This window comes from Truncatella angustata (genome assembly GCF_020726525.1).
Source record: "Truncatella angustata strain MPI-SDFR-AT-0073 chromosome Unknown BKA67scaffold_5, whole genome shotgun sequence".
Lineage (NCBI taxonomy): Eukaryota > Fungi > Ascomycota > Sordariomycetes > Amphisphaeriales > Sporocadaceae > Truncatella > Truncatella angustata.
In genome coordinates this window covers 205,640-224,474 of record NW_025763385.1, presented here as the reverse complement: position 1 = coordinate 224,474, position 18,835 = coordinate 205,640, and the positions used below count along the sequence as shown (strand labels likewise).

The 18,835-nt window shown below is 48.4% G+C and overlaps 7 protein-coding genes across 7 annotated transcripts; 4 read left to right on the top strand and 3 right to left on the bottom strand.

The window, feature by feature from the left end:
* Window positions 1–297: 297 nt before the first annotated feature.
* BKA67DRAFT_293513 (uncharacterized protein) lies at window positions 298–1,287 on the top strand. The gene is made up of 3 exons (XM_046096027.1): window positions 298–660; window positions 716–773; window positions 882–1,287. The coding sequence occupies exons 1-3, from the start codon at window positions 431–433 to the stop codon at window positions 1,092–1,094; spliced, it is 501 nt and encodes a 166-aa protein (XP_045956826.1). The 5' UTR covers window positions 298–430; the 3' UTR covers window positions 1,095–1,287.
* A 751-nt stretch (window positions 1,288–2,038) lies between these two features.
* On the bottom strand, window positions 2,039–3,092 carry BKA67DRAFT_659249 (hydrophobic surface binding protein A-domain-containing protein; the record flags this gene model as incomplete). The annotated part of the gene is made up of 2 exons (XM_046107412.1): window positions 2,039–2,066; window positions 2,137–3,092. The coding sequence occupies 2 exons, from the start codon at window positions 3,090–3,092 to the stop codon at window positions 2,039–2,041; spliced, it is 984 nt and encodes a 327-aa protein (XP_045956825.1).
* A 2,294-nt stretch (window positions 3,093–5,386) lies between these two features.
* Window positions 5,387–8,197, top strand: BKA67DRAFT_519860 (vacuolar sorting protein VPS1; the record flags this gene model as incomplete). The annotated part of the gene is made up of 7 exons (XM_046098136.1): window positions 5,387–5,599; window positions 5,651–6,174; window positions 6,219–6,327; window positions 6,367–6,726; window positions 6,863–6,984; window positions 7,262–7,892; window positions 7,946–8,197. 7 exons carry the CDS (start codon window positions 5,387–5,389, stop codon window positions 8,195–8,197), a joined length of 2,211 nt encoding a protein of 736 aa, XP_045956824.1.
* An 879-nt stretch (window positions 8,198–9,076) lies between these two features.
* BKA67DRAFT_536282 (uncharacterized protein) lies at window positions 9,077–9,515 on the top strand (the record flags this gene model as incomplete). The annotated part of the gene is made up of 2 exons (XM_046100134.1): window positions 9,077–9,470; window positions 9,511–9,515. 2 exons carry the CDS (start codon window positions 9,077–9,079, stop codon window positions 9,513–9,515), a joined length of 399 nt encoding a protein of 132 aa, XP_045956823.1.
* A 208-nt stretch (window positions 9,516–9,723) lies between these two features.
* On the bottom strand, window positions 9,724–12,099 carry BKA67DRAFT_566860 (heterokaryon incompatibility protein-domain-containing protein). Its single transcript, XM_046102931.1, has one exon. It carries the CDS (start codon window positions 11,885–11,887, stop codon window positions 9,932–9,934), a length of 1,956 nt encoding a protein of 651 aa, XP_045956822.1. The 5' UTR covers window positions 11,888–12,099; the 3' UTR covers window positions 9,724–9,931.
* Window positions 12,100–15,410: 3,311 nt separating this feature from the next.
* Window positions 15,411–16,552, top strand: BKA67DRAFT_293457 (uncharacterized protein). Its single transcript, XM_046096026.1, has 2 exons — window positions 15,411–15,520; window positions 15,593–16,552. Exon 2 carries the CDS (start codon window positions 15,615–15,617, stop codon window positions 16,386–16,388), a length of 774 nt encoding a protein of 257 aa, XP_045956821.1. The 5' UTR covers window positions 15,411–15,520; window positions 15,593–15,614; the 3' UTR covers window positions 16,389–16,552.
* Window positions 16,533–18,235, bottom strand: BKA67DRAFT_519570 (cytochrome P450; the record flags this gene model as incomplete). Its single annotated transcript, XM_046098106.1, has 3 exons — window positions 16,533–16,742; window positions 16,783–17,227; window positions 17,280–18,235. 3 exons carry the CDS (start codon window positions 18,233–18,235, stop codon window positions 16,533–16,535), a joined length of 1,611 nt encoding a protein of 536 aa, XP_045956820.1.
* Between the last annotated feature and the right edge of the window lie 600 nt (window positions 18,236–18,835).

The following is an 18,835-nucleotide window of genomic DNA, read 5'->3' as shown; positions in this document are numbered from 1 at the left end:
GCCATGTCAGCGTACAGACACAATAAGTAAAGCTCGCTTACAACGTTACGTATCTTGTAGCTGAGGAGCAAAGCTGAGAATCTGTACTTCGTGGTTGACCAATCATGTTGGAATGCTAATGGCCTCATACGATCTGTGCCTGAAAACAAGCAAGAGCTAATCATCTGTGTTAAAAAAAAAACATATGAAGCCAAGAGCTTTCTCACATCATCGCGTACGATGGTACTCACTAAACCTTAACCTAACGTTTTGCCAAGCTTTAAATGTCGTATCCAGGTCTTAAATGGCTCGCAAGGGATGTAACATCCTGCAGGCCCTGGATAGACAAGGTGAGCGATACATAAGGCCACGGCACCACCGACTCTTGGACGTTTATACTCTAGAGCTTATGTACTCCTAGTAGCACATCCTTACAAGCTCCGATCACGCAATGTTATACTACGCTTTTACTACCTTGGCCGTCATATCAGCGGCCTTGGCTCTGCCAACCGAAGAGTCGCAATGTCCTCGTACTGTTTGCGTTGATGGCGTCAACAGTTGTGGTGTTCGCTACGGGAGCTGTTATGATGCATGTACAGCATCTCTTCTTCCCACTGCTCCGAGCTGTAGTGTTTCTACTTCTTCCATTTCGACGGAAAATTGCAGCACCCGGACTGTGTGGTAAGTGATTACTTTCCATCCATTGAGTAATCTATATTAACTTCGAGTGTCACAGTGCTGATTATGTCAACGATTGTGGCATTTGGTATGGCGGGTGTTTCCCAGACTGCACCGTAAGTTATCACAAGGAGAGTCAGACTCAGCTCGTCCAAAACAACATCAATGAACAGAATCGTTCAACACGTATGAAATATGGGGGCTAATCTACCTGTTATAACTAGCCGTGGCCAACCTTCACAGCTCCGCCATGTACTACTACCAGTGCACCATCGATAACTCCTACCACTATCACAATACCACCCACCACGGACTGCCACACCCAGACTATATGTACTGACTACATTGATGATTGTGGTAAGCGACTTCTGGCATCGAACTGCCCCCGTGGTGTGATCCGGGAGTGCATGCCCCTTATATGGGGTGTTGGGCTTTAACAGCAACACGCAATGCCTCTAAAAGAATGTCAAAGAGATAGAAATGCAGTAATCACTAACTTTCGCGGGATGTTACAGGTCAAACATATGGCGGCTGCTTCTCCGCCTGTACGGTGAGTCATACCTGTTGGGTTTTCTTCTTCAAGGACATGCGAGTTTTACTGTCTCACTCTACCACCATCCGAAGGGGTCCATCTTTCAAGTGTGGAGGTTGAAAGCTGATATATTGCTTTTGAACTAGCCTTGGCCGACCTTTACAGCTCCCCTGTGCAGTCCGACGACTACGACACCCCCGGTGACGACATCCACAGTCTCGACGATCTGCTATGATTATTTCAAGACCTGTACTCAGGGCACTAGTACAGCTGTTCTGACTTACGGAGGGTATGCTCTTTGAATCTGACCAATATCACGAACAATTCTCACTAAAATATGTCAAGATGTTTCCCAGCGACCATCCATCCAACTTTTTCGGAGCCGCCATGCCCCACCGCCACGACAACAACAACAACAACTACTCCTCCAGTGACATTCATCACACCGTCTGCCACACCTACTACAGTCTGCGCCGATTACTTGAAGACGTGCATCGCCGGTGGCACTACTTCTGTTTTGACCTACGGAGGGTGAGAGTTCCAATGATTCAAACTCGGATGTAGTACGTACTGACATTATATAGCTGTTACGAACTAGGTGGCCCCACTCCAACATTCTCAGAGCCTTCATGTCCAACGGCCACAGTGATTACCGGTGGTTATCCCACCGCTGCCTAAGCTACGAGCTGCGAAGGTTATGGTCAATTTTCACAAGTTAAAAAGTTCGCTTTGCTATTTAATACGAGAAATTGACGAACAATAAACCGTATATCCTGTCCAAAAGTAAGGGCCGCTGATCCGTTTTGCAAAAAAAAAAAAAAAAAAAAAAAGTCCTGGCCGCCCGCTAATCTACTTGCCCTGAGAAATGCCACAACGCCTGATTCCTCCGTATATTTTGTAATTTTTCACGTAAGTCCTATAACTACAACATCAACGCCGCAATAAACCCGGCAACCAATCCTGCTGGCGCGACAATATTCGCCACAGCACCGGCAGTGACGAAAGGCGGGCTCGTAGTCGTTGGAGATCCTCCAGTCGGGATGATGGTCGAGTTGCTCCTGATAGTTGTCGGGCTGCTGACCGGGTACGTAGAGGATATCCTGACAGAAGACGTTCTGGTCGACGTAATTGTTGATGGTGGTGCTGTTCCTTCGGAGCATTGGCACGGGGCAGTGACAGTAACGGTAACCGCTCCTACTCCCGCTCCTCCTCCAGTCGTAGATAAAACCTCCGACTCCGTCGCGATTGCTGTCGCAGTCGTAACTTTAGTAGTGCCTGGGACCTCAATGGTGGCCGATGCTATGTAAGAGGCGGTGGCTGATGCAGCACCGCCCGTTGAGACGCCAGAGTTGCCGCACTGGTCTGGTGAAAAAGCAGCAGCGCCCTTATCCAGTGTAGTCTGTAGCCCACTGGCGAGACTGGCAGCAAGGGTTTGTGCCTCTTCAGGTACCTTCGCCACCACGGCATCGATGAGCGATTTTGAAGACGTGCTGATGCTGCTGATCGTCGACTGGACAATAGTACATAGATCAGACTGTTCGAATTGCGTTTTCTTGGCGGTTAGATCATCCACAAGACCCTGTCCGGCTGTTTGTAGGGATGTGATTATGGACTGCAGGCTGATTGCGTCGGTGAGCGTGAGGGCGGCAGAGGCACCGATAGTGGTGACGCCGGATCCCAACGTCTCCACAAGGGCTGCTGCATCTGATTTGACTTGTGACGCGTCGCCTTGAAAGGACTTCACCGACGAGTCGAGTTTTGTTATCGCTGAAGATACTTGAGCTGCCACTGAACTGACAGTAGCAACGTCGCGGGATACTCTTGTTGGAGGGCCATTAGGTATTGATTCTGCGATAGTAGTGACAAACAAGGTCCAATTAGATAAAATTGTTGTTGTCTTCATTTTGTGAGTAATTCTCAAAACCAGGCTGTAATATGATCGTAGCGTGGTTAGCGATTGTAAAGATATGCATTCTCCACGGATCCTCAGATTTAGGAACCGGGTGACACACGTTATATGCCTCTAGAAAGGGGGTGCCGATCCTCCATCGTCAAACTTGATCAAGATGCAGCCCGAACACGTACGATCAACGATTCACCTGGTGAATCGACACAAGACGTCTGCCGAGAGTGTGCCTATACCACATGCGGGAATGCATTGACAATGCCACGGAGTTGACGTCAAATAAGCTTCTTTGGTTCAACTACCAGATCGTCAGGGACCAGTCCGGGGACGTTCAGCAGCGAGCAGGGTATAGCTACTATGCATGGGATGATACCCATATGACAGGGTTTCACCTGGCTCGGCTGGTTGGCGATTTCCTGAAACGGCGAATCACAAAGACGATAGAGGTTTTGCTCATTCTTGGCCCGCTGAGCAGCGTTATTGGTCTACAGCATAGATGTACGAAAGCATGCATATGGAAACCAGTAACCTTGGCGGGACCATCGCCTTGCACTAGAATGCCAATCCTTCGAGAAAGCTGTGCTGGCGGTTATCTCTTCTGTTGTGAGCGCTAACGATGATTTATTGGTTAAGCTAACGCCAAAGGCTAGGCGCCAGGCGAATAGTGGCTCCTGGTCGTTCGTCCTATGGTATCTTCATTCGTCGCTGACATCAGATCTTATTGTTTCTTGACGTCAAAACTACAGAACCACTAAGACCAAATGGAGTCCAATAAGGCAATCGAAATGTGCATGAATATTGCTAATGAACATGAAACGCCATGCGTCTCGGGAGACTCCCTGTATCGCGGGGCTTAGTGGTTAATCCCCCGCCGCTAGGGAGTTATACAGGCCTCCGTACGCCGCCAATCTGGAACCGCGTTGCTGGAGGCCAACGTCATCGATGAAACATGCCTGGGCCTGGTGAGCCGTTAGTATCAAGTCCAAATATATCTACTAACGTTGAACTGAAGATTAGTCAGACTTAGGCGACATCGCGTCATGATGTATCAAATTGCATACCTTAAGAAGGCTGTGCCTTGCCAAGCAGTGGCCTCGGCAATCAGCACAACGCAGTTGCTCAATCCTCTAACATTGCAGAAACAACTCTTCATCCCTCCTAATTACTACGAAGTGGCCAGGGCTTTTCCCCGGCAACATCGAACGATTTACAGATTGCCGAAAAGATCGGTTACTCGATACCATAGTATGGAACACTGGCAGCACGCTCGAGACCGAGTTAACGGCGAACTGGGACCAAAAGCCTGGTTGATCGGTGACGCTTATCCAGTCTTTCAAGACCTAACAGCTTCGACCGCCCCTCGCTTTAATTTGTATTAGATAGGTTCTAGATAGGCTAGTAGTCTAAAGCGATCCGTACATATTCAGCCTTTGCTTTCATCTTCGGCTAGGACCGCTGGAGTATTTAGGGAGTCGCCATGGAGGAACGTCCAGCGTCACCTTGTGGTGTTCAGTCGAAGGTGCTCGGCCCGGTCTGACCTTCAACCGACCTGTCAGGCCGGCCAACCGTCCGGCACTTAGGGTCACTGAATGGCATGTCCCAGCCAAGCCGTGTTTCGTTACCCGCTTAGGACCATGCTAGGACTCGGGTCCCCTCAGCCTCGTTATATCACAGTCACTGCGCGTTCTTCTTTGCCTCTGTTCGACATTGGTTGGAGGCCTTCGTGGCCAGCCTTATACCGACCTAGCAGGTTGTGAGCGGGTAGCCCCCTTTGAGATATATCGCGGCTACTTCATCGTGCTACATACACGAGTTGGAAACTCATACAGTCCCTGCACAGCCAAAAGTTCTCCTCTCTGGATACTCTAAATTATGTAGTTTTGTAAAGAAATGTGTAATCATTCTCGAAGGAACGATGGCTGTAATATATAAAAGCACTCAAGAAATGACAGCAAGATCACGACTTAAGAGGCACAGTCTGATGTAACAAATGCACCCGGCCAAAGATTAAGGTTGTTACAGAAACCCCCCAAGAAGAGCATAAGGCTGTGTTCGTCTTTCCAACATACTATGCAGGGGATTAATGGGCTAGACACCCCCTGCTTGTAATGAGTAGACTCAAGTGGAAATAAACTTTTTATTTTATTTTTTTTACTTGGTCGTCCTGGTCGAAGTGACCAGATTGAGATATATAAAGGCCACTTTGGAAGCGGTACTGAACGACGCTTCTTTTCAGCAGATCACATCCATTTCACACTTTTTTCCACTGCCAGGTCAACGAATCTGGAAGTATGTCTGCTCCTGGGAATTATCCAATAGAAAGTGGCGAACCAGTAGGACAGACGGAAGGCGGCGTGCCTTACGAACATGATTCTGCATATGAGGACTTGCCAGAGGAAGCACTGACTGAAAATCCATTCGACACTGAAAGTAGTCGCATCCTATTCAATGCGATTGACCAGCTGCAAAGCTGCGATGCAGGTCAAGACATTGACATTCCGCAGGTGAGTGGAATATTGTGCGAATATCGGTTCTTAAACTCATACGAAATACAGCTAGTCATTGTAGGTGGCCAGTCTACTGGTAAATCTTCGTTGCTCCAAAGCCTTGTAGACATTCCTTTCCCAACTGGTCAGGGATGTTGCACTCGCTTTGCCACCCGTATCGTCTCCCGCCGCACACCTCCAGGCTCAAAGAATGAGTGCGTCATTACGATTGTCAAGCCGGACTTCGACATCAAAGACTATTACAGTCTAAATGAGCACTTCAACTACGACATCCGCCCCAACCATCACACCTTCAGGTACCAAAGCGAGACGCTCAGCGCGCAAGACTTCCTCCATGTCATGAAGGAAGTGGAGGAAAAGTACATGGGCATCAAGTCGGGCAAGCGCCGAGGAGCAAAGAACTTCGCAACCGAGGTACTCAAAGTTGAGCTCAGCGGACCCAAGCGATCTCATTTCAGCATCCTTGACATCCCGGGAGTTTTCGCAACGCCAGTCGACGTCAACGTTGAAGAAATGGAAGGTGTCCGGCGAATGGTCATTGAGTATCTGAGAAAGCCGCAAAATCTTGTTATGTGAGTACATCCACACACACATCGAGTGCGCTAACATTTTAAAGCTGTGTCGCCGATGCTGGCAGTGATCTAGCAAATCAAGGTGTCTTCACATTAGCCGCGGAGCACGTCCAGAAGAGCCGGCTCATCGGCGTGTTCACAAAATGTGACAATGTTAGAGATCCAACAGATGTGATCAACATTGCCACCAAGTTGAAGGAATCTGGAGACGTCAGCTCAATGCAGCACGGTTGGTTTGTTGTCCGTAATCGGAGAGGTGACGAAGGTATTTCCTTCGACCTGAACGCTGCAGAAAGAGATTTGTTCGACAGTTCCCCATGGGCTGCCATACCCAAGACGCGACGAGGATCCAGAATGCTAAAGAAATTCCTGGGAGATATCCTGTGTTCTCGAATCCGTCAAGAGTTCCCAAGCCTCCAGCAAAAGGTCAGGGACTTATTGAAGGAAACATTGGCGGCCAGAAAATCATTAGGAGACCCACGACCCACTCATCATCATCGCGTACAGTACCTTGTCGACATCGTGCAAAAGTTTCAACGTGCCGCCCAGCAGGTCAGTACCCAAAGTTATTCCATTCTCTGTTTGCGATGTTGCGATAGCTGAAGCTTCTCATGAGAATCATGAATGCTCACCTATGCCCCCAAGAAAATTTCATTAAACAAATTACTGATACGCCTCCATGGGATAGGCTTTAGATAGTCCTGGTCGGCTGCCATCAAAGGAGATGCGCGTTCGCGGAATCGTCGCAGCAAAGAATCGCAACTTCGACGATGAAATGAGAGATCAAGGACATTACTATGAATTCGAAGAGTTCGAAGACTTCTTTGGAAGTGCTAGCAAAGACATATCCACCGACGAAGGGGTTCGCAACAATGTAAGTAATGCTATCTTCGTCGGCTTCCCAGACGTTCGCAACACAAAACATGTCGGATGAGACCGAATTTTAAATTCAATAACAACCAGCACCATAAAGATGTACAAGTCTTTTGCCTATTTACCGGGTATAGTCATACTAATGTGTTGCTCAATAGTTCCCTGATTCAACCCCTCTCCACGGTGTTTTGCCAACTCCAGACTTAACGCCGAGAAAAAAACCTCAGAAGAACCCAAACGTCCTGGAGTCTTTACCATTCAATACTGAAGGAGTATCGGATATTCGACAAGAGATCAGGGAGCAAATAGAAATCTTCCGAAGCAGTGGACTCCCTGGATTGTTGAACATTGATGTCTTCCCAGTGCTTTACAAGATCCAGACACAAAAGTGGCTTGATATGGCAACTGATCACCTCCATGACGTTGCTAATGATACAATTTTGGCGGCTACAAGTATTCTGACGCTTTTGAATCAGGAATATCACTTGTGTCCCAATGCACGGGATGGCTTTGTCGAGATCATTCAGGACTTCCATCGGTCTGCGCATGACAAGGCTGAGAAGCTATTGATAGACTATATGGTGAAAGAAAAAGAGTTCCCACTTCAGACTACGAACCCGGTATTTGAAGATAGGATCGAGGGTCTAAGGACGATGCGAATCCAGGAAGCCACTCGGGATCATAAAAAGGCCATGGAACTGTGGATTGAGAAGAAACTTAAGAAGGACAAACTCACCACTCCCGCCGTTATGGAAATGGTCGATCACGTGTTGACATTCCTGCACTATAATGCTGATACAAGAATGGAGAATGAAGTGCACGATGTGCTCCGAGTCTACTATGAGGTACTGAAATACTTATTATTACCACACCTACACGTTGCTAACGACTCTGGTAGCTGGCACTGCAGTCGTTCATCGACTTCACCACCAAGCGAATTATCGAGGACTTCGTATCTAGCAAGACAGGACCCCTGCTTGGTCTGTCCACAGATTACGTTCTCAACCTCTCCGAGACCGAGGTAGAGAAGCTGGCACGCGAGGACGACAGCGTGTTGTCGAAGAGGGACAAGTACGACGAAAAAATAGCCAGACTTGAACAATCTTATGCCATTGCCGAACGAGCTTGGAAGCAGACTACACCCCATTAGGGTGAGATTTTTGCCTTATGATCTATAGCTATCCAATGTCTCTGGAGGCTTATGTATTATTCTAAATTGCAGTTGATGACAGAAAGGACTGGTTATATTCTCCAATGTTATTATATGGGGGGAGAAGGATTCTTTGAGAGAATAAGTGTATAGGTCATTCATTTGCAATGAGTATGGTTGGTTTTCTCGAAGGCGAAATTAGGGAATGTTGAAGCTCAGGTAAGCCCCCATACTGTACATGTGTTTAGTCGCGTAGTTCGTGATTTTGTTAGCTGGAATTTCGTATCGCTCTTCCCACAATAATTAATTTTAGGGATTCTGACTTTGCCCTTGTCCATGCATTTTGTAGCGAAAACAACAGAAAAAGACACTGTAATTGCCATTGTGTCTCGATAATCGGATGTTCGACACTGGTCACTTCTTGACAAATGTTAGATGCGTGGCAAGACCGGCAAAATGTCTGGCCAGGAAAGGGACTATCTCCACCTTCTTCAAAGAGTTTGGTTATGATAGCGAGCATGTTGTGTAATGTGTTCATGCCGTTAAGGCGCATGGATAGTCTCGATCCCTGACGGAGGGCTTGGCTGCATGACGCAGGAGGCAAATTGTCTCGTTAAATAGGTGACGTTTGCACCTTTGAATTGCGTTATACTGGCAGGACCTTTCATCTCCCGAGTCCAATGTCTTTCTTTTTATAGGAATCTTTCGCTAAAAGGTTATTGCAACTAACCACTGCCTTTTACGACGGCATGATACATACTGCGGGTTTGGTCGTTTGGCTAGTAATGCTAATATTTCATTTTCATTCAGACCGGAATCGGTTTTGGTCTGCCGTTATGCGAGACTCAATGTAGTTGGCCTCGCTTCAAATAGTCTCTGATGCGAACGCAAATCGGAGAGGACTTAGGTAGGGAAATCAGCCGCTTGCGAACGTTGCTCAAAGCGTTTCGCAGCGAGCTTGCGGTCTTGGCGGTCAAGATCCAAGACACTGAATTGCATATCCTGCTCCTGACTGCGGAGGTGCAACACCAAAAAGGGCCAGAGCGTGCAACTAAGCACCGGACTGCTCGACAAGAAGAAGCTGCCATGATGGGAGCAAATCAACGTCGCCGCATGGCCATAGAGAAAGAAGAGATATTGAAAGAGCGTCAAGCGACCAGAGGTGCTCAGAATAGTGCCGTGGGAGCTAGAAAGGAGGCGGAGCACGCAGAGCAGTACGCTCGCGATGTAGAACACGCCAAGCATGCAGCCTGCCAGCACATGAGTTGGCGGGGTAAGATCAAAGACTGTCACACTTGCAATGTCTGCTATAGATTAACCGGAAAGAGCTCGTTCCAGTGTCCTAACGGCTCAATAATTGTGTGCACCGGGTGCAGAAACATTCTGAGCAATCGCAGAAAGTAGTAGACCCGAGTCAGACCCGGGTTCTTTCAACGCCGGTGAAGCTTCCTTGATGTCAAAGCCTTATTCCTGATTGATTTACCATTGATCGTTTACTCGTGAAAAAACAAAGGATTCAGAAAAACCCATCACATGTAATTAAAAAAATATTTCTTGTTACTTACTACGTATGAACACTGAACTCTACCAGAGCTAAGCGGCCGAGTTCCTAAATAGCAATGCACAACGCTAAGATCTGGTGACGTCGTGCTATGATAATTTCTAACAACAACTTCGTGAGGGCTGTCGATAAAACTCGTTCTGTAGCTGTAATAGGTAACTAGTCTTACTAACCTAGTGGATGCGAAAAGTTCTGGCGCTTAATTCGCCCGAGTCGAGCTTGGCAATTGCCTGTCCATTCATCAAGCCAGCCACATACGCTTCCCCAAGAAGAATGTAGTTTTCTGAGCTGTCCTGTGGCCTCAATATGAAAGGTGTCTCTCCACCGAAGATAACACAAATTTTGTCACCTTTGGCTGCACCGGGCGGCGCCATCAGCATGTAGCCCTTCTTCGTGACTGCAAACTTTCTGTTACTTGAATGTTCAGCTGCCACCTGCATCCAGATTGAAGGTCTGGTCGATGAGGCCTTGAAATCCACAAGTTTCCGGGAATCACCTTGGCTGGGAAACCAAAACGACGAGAAGGTTTTGCTCAATGCCGCTATACCTGACGCGTACGCCATCGCTATCGGCGAGACATCTGCGACGCATTTAGCTGGCGCGAAGACGTCCAGGAAGACCTCAAGGCTGTCTAAGTTTGGCTGAAGCAGATACTTGGGCTCGGTTCGAAAACCGGGCTTTGAATTGGAATAGCCAGGGAACGTGCTGAAGGCCATTATCCAATCGTCATGGAGCTGCTGGCTTGATGATTTTGACGATAAATTGAAGCGGTGGTACGTGTCTCCGATTTTGCTGATGGTATCAATCACGATGCCGCTCAGTATGAGCTGTTTAAAGTTGCCCTCGAACCGAGCTATGTGAGATGTATCTTTAGATGCACTATATCTGCCTGGGTGGCCAATCAAATTGCCCGGAAAATGCGCAGAATGCCAACAGGGTACCCAGCTGGGCAGCGGGGGGGATGTTGGTGAGGTCGTCATATTCAGGATCAAGAGGTAGGGACTGGTTCTCAGTATCCGAATGGCCAACTCATGGTAGATTGCATGTACAGAATTGTCGTAGTCCGGTTCAATAACAACAGCTTGTTCTGATTCGACCCAGGCTGAGTAATGACCGAGCTTTGAAAATATATAGTCGCGAGGATCAGTTGCAGAACTCCTAGCGCTCAAGAATAGCTGATAAACGAAGTCGCTGTGCGCTCGGTCACCGCGATCTTCTGATGATCGTACGAACCGCCCATGTAGAACAGTGATACACTGGGTTTCTATATCGTGGACCTTCTTGAGTTCCCATAGACGGTCTAGGTTCTTCATTGCCTGGTTCAGCACATCCCAATCAATATGCATTGTCCCCCAATGAATCTCCGCCGGTGTTTCGGTGCCAATTTCCTGTGGTATCCATACTCGTTTGAACCAGGGGCGCTGGGTGAGTTCTCTGAGGGCTTTCCAGTGCTTCTTTGGTATCCAGTTGAATTCAGCACCAGCCTTCTTGCAGAGGGTATAGAGTAGGCCATCCTCCACTATGGAGGATATAGATTGGCAGAGCTGAAATGCTTTCGATGCGTATGCTTCTTCATCCGGACCCAACCAGACTAGAACGCGTGTTGCTTCTCTAAATATAGCGTGCATTAACTGTACTTGTTTATTTCGCTCAAAGATGTCTTTCTGATTGATGCATATTTGATCAACCCACAAAAGGCGTCGGGCTGTTGGAAGACGAAAGTGCTTCAGGGCGGTCGCAAGGCTTGGTGTGATTGCAAGGCGCTTGCCTTCCAGCAGGATTGTCTCTGAGAAATCCGGTGCTCCCCAAACATATGACAACGCACTATAATGCTCGGCTTCTGAGATAGCAAATGTTCTCAAATGCCCTCGAAGAGGTTCTCGGTCTATTCCTGGCTCTAGGACCAATCTCCTTGTTGTATTAGGCTCATATATGCGCTGGTACTTGTAGAATTCCGACAGAACTGCCGGCTCGAAAGCTTTTGTCGCAGATACCTCTTCATGCATGGCTCGCCGCCGCTGTTCCTCCTGAGCTGCTGCGTTGGCGAGGTTGAGCCTCGTTTGGTCATATTTGACTGAGAAACGATCCATATTGGCAAAATGAGTTCGGATCGGTCCACGACAATACATAAAATTAAGCTTGGACGCAAGACGATTTGAAGAAGCTCACTTTGTCAGCTAGAAAAGGCTGTATTTGCGGCTGAACATGTGATTTGCGATCGCACTGCATGCCTTGTCAGCAACATGCAACTCACCCTGGTTACTCCCCATCTTGGCTCTGGTGCCAAACAGTCCCATTCCAAGTCGAGATGTTGGAGGTCTTTCTAGCAATATTACTCGTAGTTTTCCGCATTCTCACCTAAATCCCCACTCTCATTCAATCGCTGCACTCGGCAAGCCTCCGATCACCACAAACCTTAAATAAAACCACAATAAAGGCCGGATTGTAAGACTACCACGTACAATAAGTTCCAAGGGCATTTTAGCTCAAAAACAATTCGGGTGTTCTCATAGTCAATGAGTCCATCATCAAAGAACAAATCATGCACGCAGTTTTACGTGCTTGAAAGAATTCTGCCTTTCTCATTAGATACACTAGCGACGCTATATCGATTTGAGCGTTCCGCGTAACTATATATACTTCTAGTTCTTGGTCGGGATTATTTAGTGCTGGCAATTCCACCAGCTGGAAGATGTCTATGTCTGCTACCTAATCTCTAGTTCTATTACAAACCCAACGGTGATTTCACGACCACAATCATGTATAGAAACACAAATAATACACGATGATTATCATAACAGACAACTGATTGACGAGTCCTAAACTCTCCATCCTCCAGCAAATCCGTACAGCATAACACAACGAGTCCTATAGTTTTCAACGCCCCATAATTCTCGGGCAAATCCAGGTCTGCTGCGGATCCGAAGTACCGAAGACATTGAGAAAGAATTAATGTTCTGAATTGAAAACACCTGGACAATACAATTCCAATTGTATTGCAACATTTCTAACGTCGGACTAGAATCTTACAGTTGATGACCGCTGCCAGGGACCCCTTTTTGCGCCCTACTTTGCGCCCATAATCTGTTTCTGAAAAATGTGTACCAGACTTGTGATTACACTCCTCGCGAGCAAGGGTTCAAGGCATAATAGGACATGTTCACAGGAATTAATAACTTGATACTTGGTTCTGTGTCAATTCCGACAGCTGCGCATTCCAAAGCGCTATATTGTGACTCCGTTGCGAAACCATCAAGCTTAAGCAAGACATGCACATCACTTACTGTCTTCAAACGCATCACACTACCGCTCAAGTCAGTTCAGGTGCAGTTTTTCAGCAGACACAAATGATGCTTTTAGCAGTTTGATGAATTTTCTTCACCTGCTCTATAAAAATATCGTTTGTCGAGTCAGCAAGTAGCGAAATGCCCTTTATTTGCTCAAGTCGTCCGGTCACACACAGAGTGCAGGTTAAAGTGAATTCTTGAATACTAAGAAGTATCTAACACGGATGGATCAGTTTTAGACCATGAGAGGCAACTAATTATAATCCTGTCTTAAGCACAACCCCATCATCGATATATTTCAAGTACGTGACGTTTTCAAAGGTTTCATGTAACCAATTGATTTAAACAACAATCGATTTCCCGCTATCCTAATGCAAAACATGCATTCCGCTTTGGTATGGCTCCTGAAACTGATACCAGAATCGTGTACTTTCGAAAGATGTAAAATATTATCCCTTAAGCCACCACACGATACCATATTTGTCAAACCAAGCCAAGAGGGTTAACAAACAGAGACGTAAGAATTCTCAGCATTCAGACAGGATGCCAGTTGTACGGACCTAGGCTATCTTGGACCAGTCGACAGAGGCTAGTGAAACCTTGACTGACAACAGCGCATGCACTACATCAATCACACCACCAAAGCACTTTCGCTGTGTTAGGTGTGACCAAAGGAGGCAACTGAAGTCGAGAGACCCAACGGACCCAACTAAATACAGGGATTACGCTCTGATAAATCTTGAAGGCAGGTCTGGAGGAGGTGAAGAAGCTAAAACTATGGACAAAACTAGTGGTGCGTAGTCACCCTTTCAGCGGAGGGTGATGCATTTCAGGGGGCACAGTCTGCATAGCTATTGCGAAATTGAACCAGACATGGACGGCGATCCAATTGTTGATAGCCAAAGTCGGATATATTGTTAACAAACTTTTTAACCGATCGTTCGCGAATTCTCATTATATCGTATTTACGTGAACTTGGCCGTAGTACATGCTCCATTTCTGAGCCCCCTGTGAAGCAGAAAAGGTTCCCTCTCTGAGGTCCGCATAATGGTCTGGCCATGGCCCCGATGGAGTCATCAGAAAAATGAAAGAAGTAGTGTGCATCTGCCGATATGATATTCCTCAGCCACTTCGCGTTATGTTCCAGCACTTATGCGTCAATTGTCTTCGCAACATATGGAGGCTTGCGGCGCCTCTTGCCATCAATGTCGTGTCATCCCAAGCCATCGTCCTGCCAGAAGCCACTTGCGGCACTGTTGTGCCAGATCCTGTTGGGCCAAGCACAGTATTTTGAGCGCACCCATACGTCGTGACTTAGAAGAACGTCTAGAAGTTGACGGGCCGTTGAATCTTCATTGTCCGGCGGTTCGAACACCGCAAACGACTGTTCAGCCTGGGCAACGTAGTTGAGCAGCAATGCCAGACTATCCGAAGCTTCGCAGGGCAGGTGGAAGCTTGGAGCAGAGGCCGGAAATGTTATCAAACCCAGTACATCTACCTCCGGCTGTTTTATTCCACGGACAAAGTAAAGTGAGCCCCCAGATGAATTTCGTAGAATGTAACACTACCAGAATATTGTGTTTTCAATCCAGCACCCAAGACGGAAGTCTTTTGGTCTCACCAGAATTTGTACTGATGGTAGTATGGTGAAAACCTTTGTTTTCTTCAACAAGTAAATAGCGTGGTATGTCAACAGATCTACAGAAGACCGAGGATAGTCTGACCGCAGGCTTTAATGGAGGTCTTTTTGACTCAAAGCCCACAAAAGGTAGGCATCCTCGAGCATCACAAACGACAGGTAGGAGAGACTGCATGTGAGAGGTCGAGTCTTGCATCGCTTTAGCAAAACCGCGAGGTAATCACAAAGGGGCTGATGACATCATGTTCTAGTTGCGCCAAATTTATTTTCGCAGTGAGATGTCCCATTTCTAAATACAGTGACGTTAAATCGTATATTGTGAATCGTGATTAAGTTTCATCCACGGCTTTCCTGTTGGACTTTCTGAGGAAGTTTTTTAGGGAATGAGCAAGGGTGGAAACTGACGATGGTATAAACTGACATTCTACTCGGTGCGGTTCGGTCCGTAAAGCAAACAATTGGAGACGAAGCGCTGCCGTCAGAACCAAACCATATCAACCATGTCACATCCCCGGGATGTGCGACAGGTGGAAGAAAGTACACAATGGCAAACCCGCGCCCCATCTCAAGTGCCGAACCACATGGATAGCGCATCGTCCCAGAAAGGGAGCTGCCAGCTGATCTACTCGTGTTGACCCCTGAAAGAGCGGGCGATCACCCCCACAATATCCTTGACCATGTTGCAGCGACTATGCAAAACTCTGAAACGACGACCTCCCTTCGGACTGGGGAGCCATCAATTCGGAACAAGGAGCCTCGCGATGTTTGTTTCTTACCGCATGAAATATAGTGATGCTCTCCAGGCAATATAAGAAAGCCATGTATTCCACGACCAAGCAAGCCGCCATGTTGACATTTTACTTTGACTTGTTCTTGAGCTAAGTCGTCCATACTAACATACTTTTGAGGACATAAAGAGCAACTCTTGAGATGGCGACTAAGTTCTGTCTTCTCTCTCTGCTGACCTTGGCAACGGCATCACCTGCCGCCTCGATCCACGAGCGCGAACTCAAGAAGCGCGCCACCACGCTCATCCCAGATACCTGCTTCAGCTCTCAATCCACATTCGAGTCGTACTTCTCGTACAACTATCCGTGGGGCGATACACATAATGGCGCCGCACTCATGAAGGAGTCGCAGGTCTCCATCATCCATGACGCCTACCTGCAGCTGATGTCCAACTATACCGGACCGCAGTCCGACGACAGCGATCTCAGCTACGACTCGGGCACCGTGTACGCCAAGCAGCACTTCACGGTAGATGCCAACGGAGGTCTAGACTTCCAGGCGAACTTCGTCGCGCCGGTCGCCGTGGGCACCTGGCCGGCGTTCTGGCTCACCGCCGTTCAAGGCTGGCCGCCGGAGATCGACCTCGCGGAGTGGAAGGGCACGGGCAAGGTGTCGTTCAACACGTTCAACACCAGCTCGGAAGTAGCTGCCAAGGATGTGACGTACACGACGCCCACAACGGCGTGGCACACGATCCTGGTGGAGCTGCGGGCCGAGTCGGACGGGTCGACGCTCAAGGCGAACTTCTACATGAACGGCGCTCTGATCACCACGCAGTATGGCGCTAACATGGTGGGCTCTGCCTTCTATCTCATCATCGATTACCAGATGCTGGGAAGCAGTGGCAGTAGCGGTCCGCAGGAGACCACGTACTTTGATGTGCAGTACTTAAGTGTCGTCAGTTATAATCCTTAAGGATAAGCGTCGCTGAGAGAGGCTTTCTTTGTATACTTTTATTGGTGCGAATACATAAATGAGACAGCCTAGGGCATAAGTTCTTGAGTTTCGTCAGATATTCCTGTTGATTTCCTTTGGGGAAGTTTGATTTTCTTCACCTCGTCAAGCATTCTTCCATTTAGCCGAGGACTCGTTCCGCTCAATGTACACATCCAAGCCCTCTTGCACGACGAAGAAGGATGCATGAGCCTTGAGCTCTCTCCCAGGGTGCACAAGTACGAACTTGAAGTCCCTCAGCAATCTCGGGATTACCTTGTTAATCTCGAGCAGAGCCAAATTGCGTCCGATGCAGACGTGTGCACCGCCGCCAAACTTCTCGATATTAGCCAGTTCGTCGAAGCGAATGTTCGACTGCAAAGAAAAGAGCAGGACTTGCCTGGAACATGAATCTCTCCATTTTCTTGGCCTGCTCCTCATCTTCAAGCCATCTCTCCGGCCTGAACTCATTAGCATCCTTCCCGAAAACATCAACATCTCGATGCAGCACCCAGGCATTCAGCGCCACGCGCGTGCCACCAGCAAAATTGATGCCGTCGAGTTCGATGCCACTGGCGGGAACATGTCTCGTAATGTTGAGACCGACCGCGGGACGCAGTCGCATTGCCTCTTTGAGGCATGCCTGGAAATACGACAACTCCAAGGATTGCAGGTACTCGACATTGCCCTCGGTAGGGACCTGGCCCGCCTTGATCGCACGCTCCATCTCATCTAGGAGGCGGTTGTAAACGTTTGGCACGGACAGGATGAAGTGGAAAAAGGACTGCATGGTCGAGGCAGTCGAGTCGGAACCTGCGAATCTGTGGAGAAATGGTCAGTACCATCAACCAGAAATCGGAGGCGAAGACTTACATGGCCCCGTGCGCCACTGCAAACACGTCGCCCTCACCAAACCCGCTCCCTTCCTTCAAGTGGCCCTTGATCAAACTCCCCAGCAGGTCGCGCCTGCCATCACCGCCGCTCTTTTCCTCTTCCGCTTTAAAAGGCTTTCTCCTGCCGAGCTCTTCGGAGGCAATTCTAGTGATCAACGCATTCCCCGGGTCAAAATACGGGATGATCTTCCACAGCGGGTTCCTGCGCAGCACGTAATCCCACTCGGGGACCTGCCCGACGATGCCGTTGTACGTCTGACTGTTGTCGATTGTCCTGATCGCCCCTTCCACATCGTGGCCGGTGGCCAGGAAGCCGAATGCGCGTGAGAAGGCGACCTCCCCCAGGACGTCGAAGGCAAAGTAGTGCAGCCACGCGCCCAGGTCGACTCGGCCCTGGCCTTGATAGTCGACGCAGGACTCGCCCAGCTTGGACGCCAAGAGGTCGATCGTGTCGTCGATAAAGGGACTCAGCTGCCTCATGGCCGCCATGGAGTATGGCACATTAGCCACTCTCTTCTTGGCGGCGTGTACATCCTCGCGTATCTCGGTGAAGATATCCGGGTTCTCGGGCGGCGGGAAGACCCAGTAGAAGTCCGTCTTATAGAAGCCCTTACCGGCGGAGAGGACGGTTCGTGCGGCTTCTGGGGAGGAAAGAGATATCTCACGCGGCGCGATACGCACAATGGGACCGTATCGTCTATGCAGATCGATGTGGTCAAGATGTGTGCGTCCGCGGACTGTTGAGAAGACTTTCCAGAGCCGCGTCACGGAGGCGAGGAAAGGTCCTGGATACGAGCGAAGTGGTGAGGCATAACGATTATGAAGAGCGCGAAGAAACAGGTATGCAAGGATGGAAATACACGGGTGCGCCTTTATGAACGACACGAAGGAGTGGAGAACCACGTGCAAGTAGGATGACAACGTTTGGTTTGCCATGATGGAGGTTGAAGTCCTTGTAGCAGGTTCTGCGAGTAGTTGAATGCCCGCAGAAGCGTGTTGTATAGCCTTCGGAGGATTTCAAGCGCTGGAGATTTATTGGCAACAAAGGCGCCTTTCAAAGCACTTTTATAGATGGATTTGATATGTATATCAGGCACATGATTCATACGGCCATAGTGGCTGCACATGCAAGACTGCATCTCCGTCCCCCACAGCACTGAGAGGAGATATAAGTGAATGCATCGATAACTGTCCGCAGCAGATCTGAATGTTTGGAGATATGCTAAGGTAACCCACACAGAGTTCTGGCGTCACATGGAACTGAGCTGAGTTAGTCCTAATTAACCCATACGTGTCGACCAAGGGCCAATCAGCAATTTGCCGGTTGTTACTCAGGAATAGGACAAGCACTCCCCGCCATCTGAGAATTGCGGAGAATCCGGGGATGTGTATGTGCTCGATGAGGCTGACGCACTGCTACATATCAAATCCTGACATGACACGAGATTTAGAGCGATCTATTGTGCGATACTGATACCAATGACTTGCGGGACCCTTTTCCGGCGGGACCTTTAGGCAAAGCGGGACATTATTGTG

Bases quoted from the DNA above. Each gene is read 5' to 3' on its own strand.
- BKA67DRAFT_293513 (XM_046096027.1), top strand. From the start codon at position 431: ATGTTATACTACGCTTTTACTACCTTGGCCGTCATATCAGCGGCCTTG. The intron at 661-715 runs GTAAGTGATTAC...CGAGTGTCACAG, and splicing joins TGCAGCACCCGGACTGTGTG to TGCTGATTATGTCAACGATT. The intron at 774-881 runs GTAAGTTATCAC...TGTTATAACTAG, and splicing joins GGTGTTTCCCAGACTGCACC to CCGTGGCCAACCTTCACAGC.
- BKA67DRAFT_293457 (XM_046096026.1), top strand. From the start codon at position 15,615: ATGGCGACTAAGTTCTGTCTTCTCTCTCTGCTGACCTTGGCAACGGCA.
- BKA67DRAFT_566860 (XM_046102931.1), bottom strand. From the start codon at position 11,887: ATGTATTGTCGTGGACCGATCCGAACTCATTTTGCCAATATGGATCGT.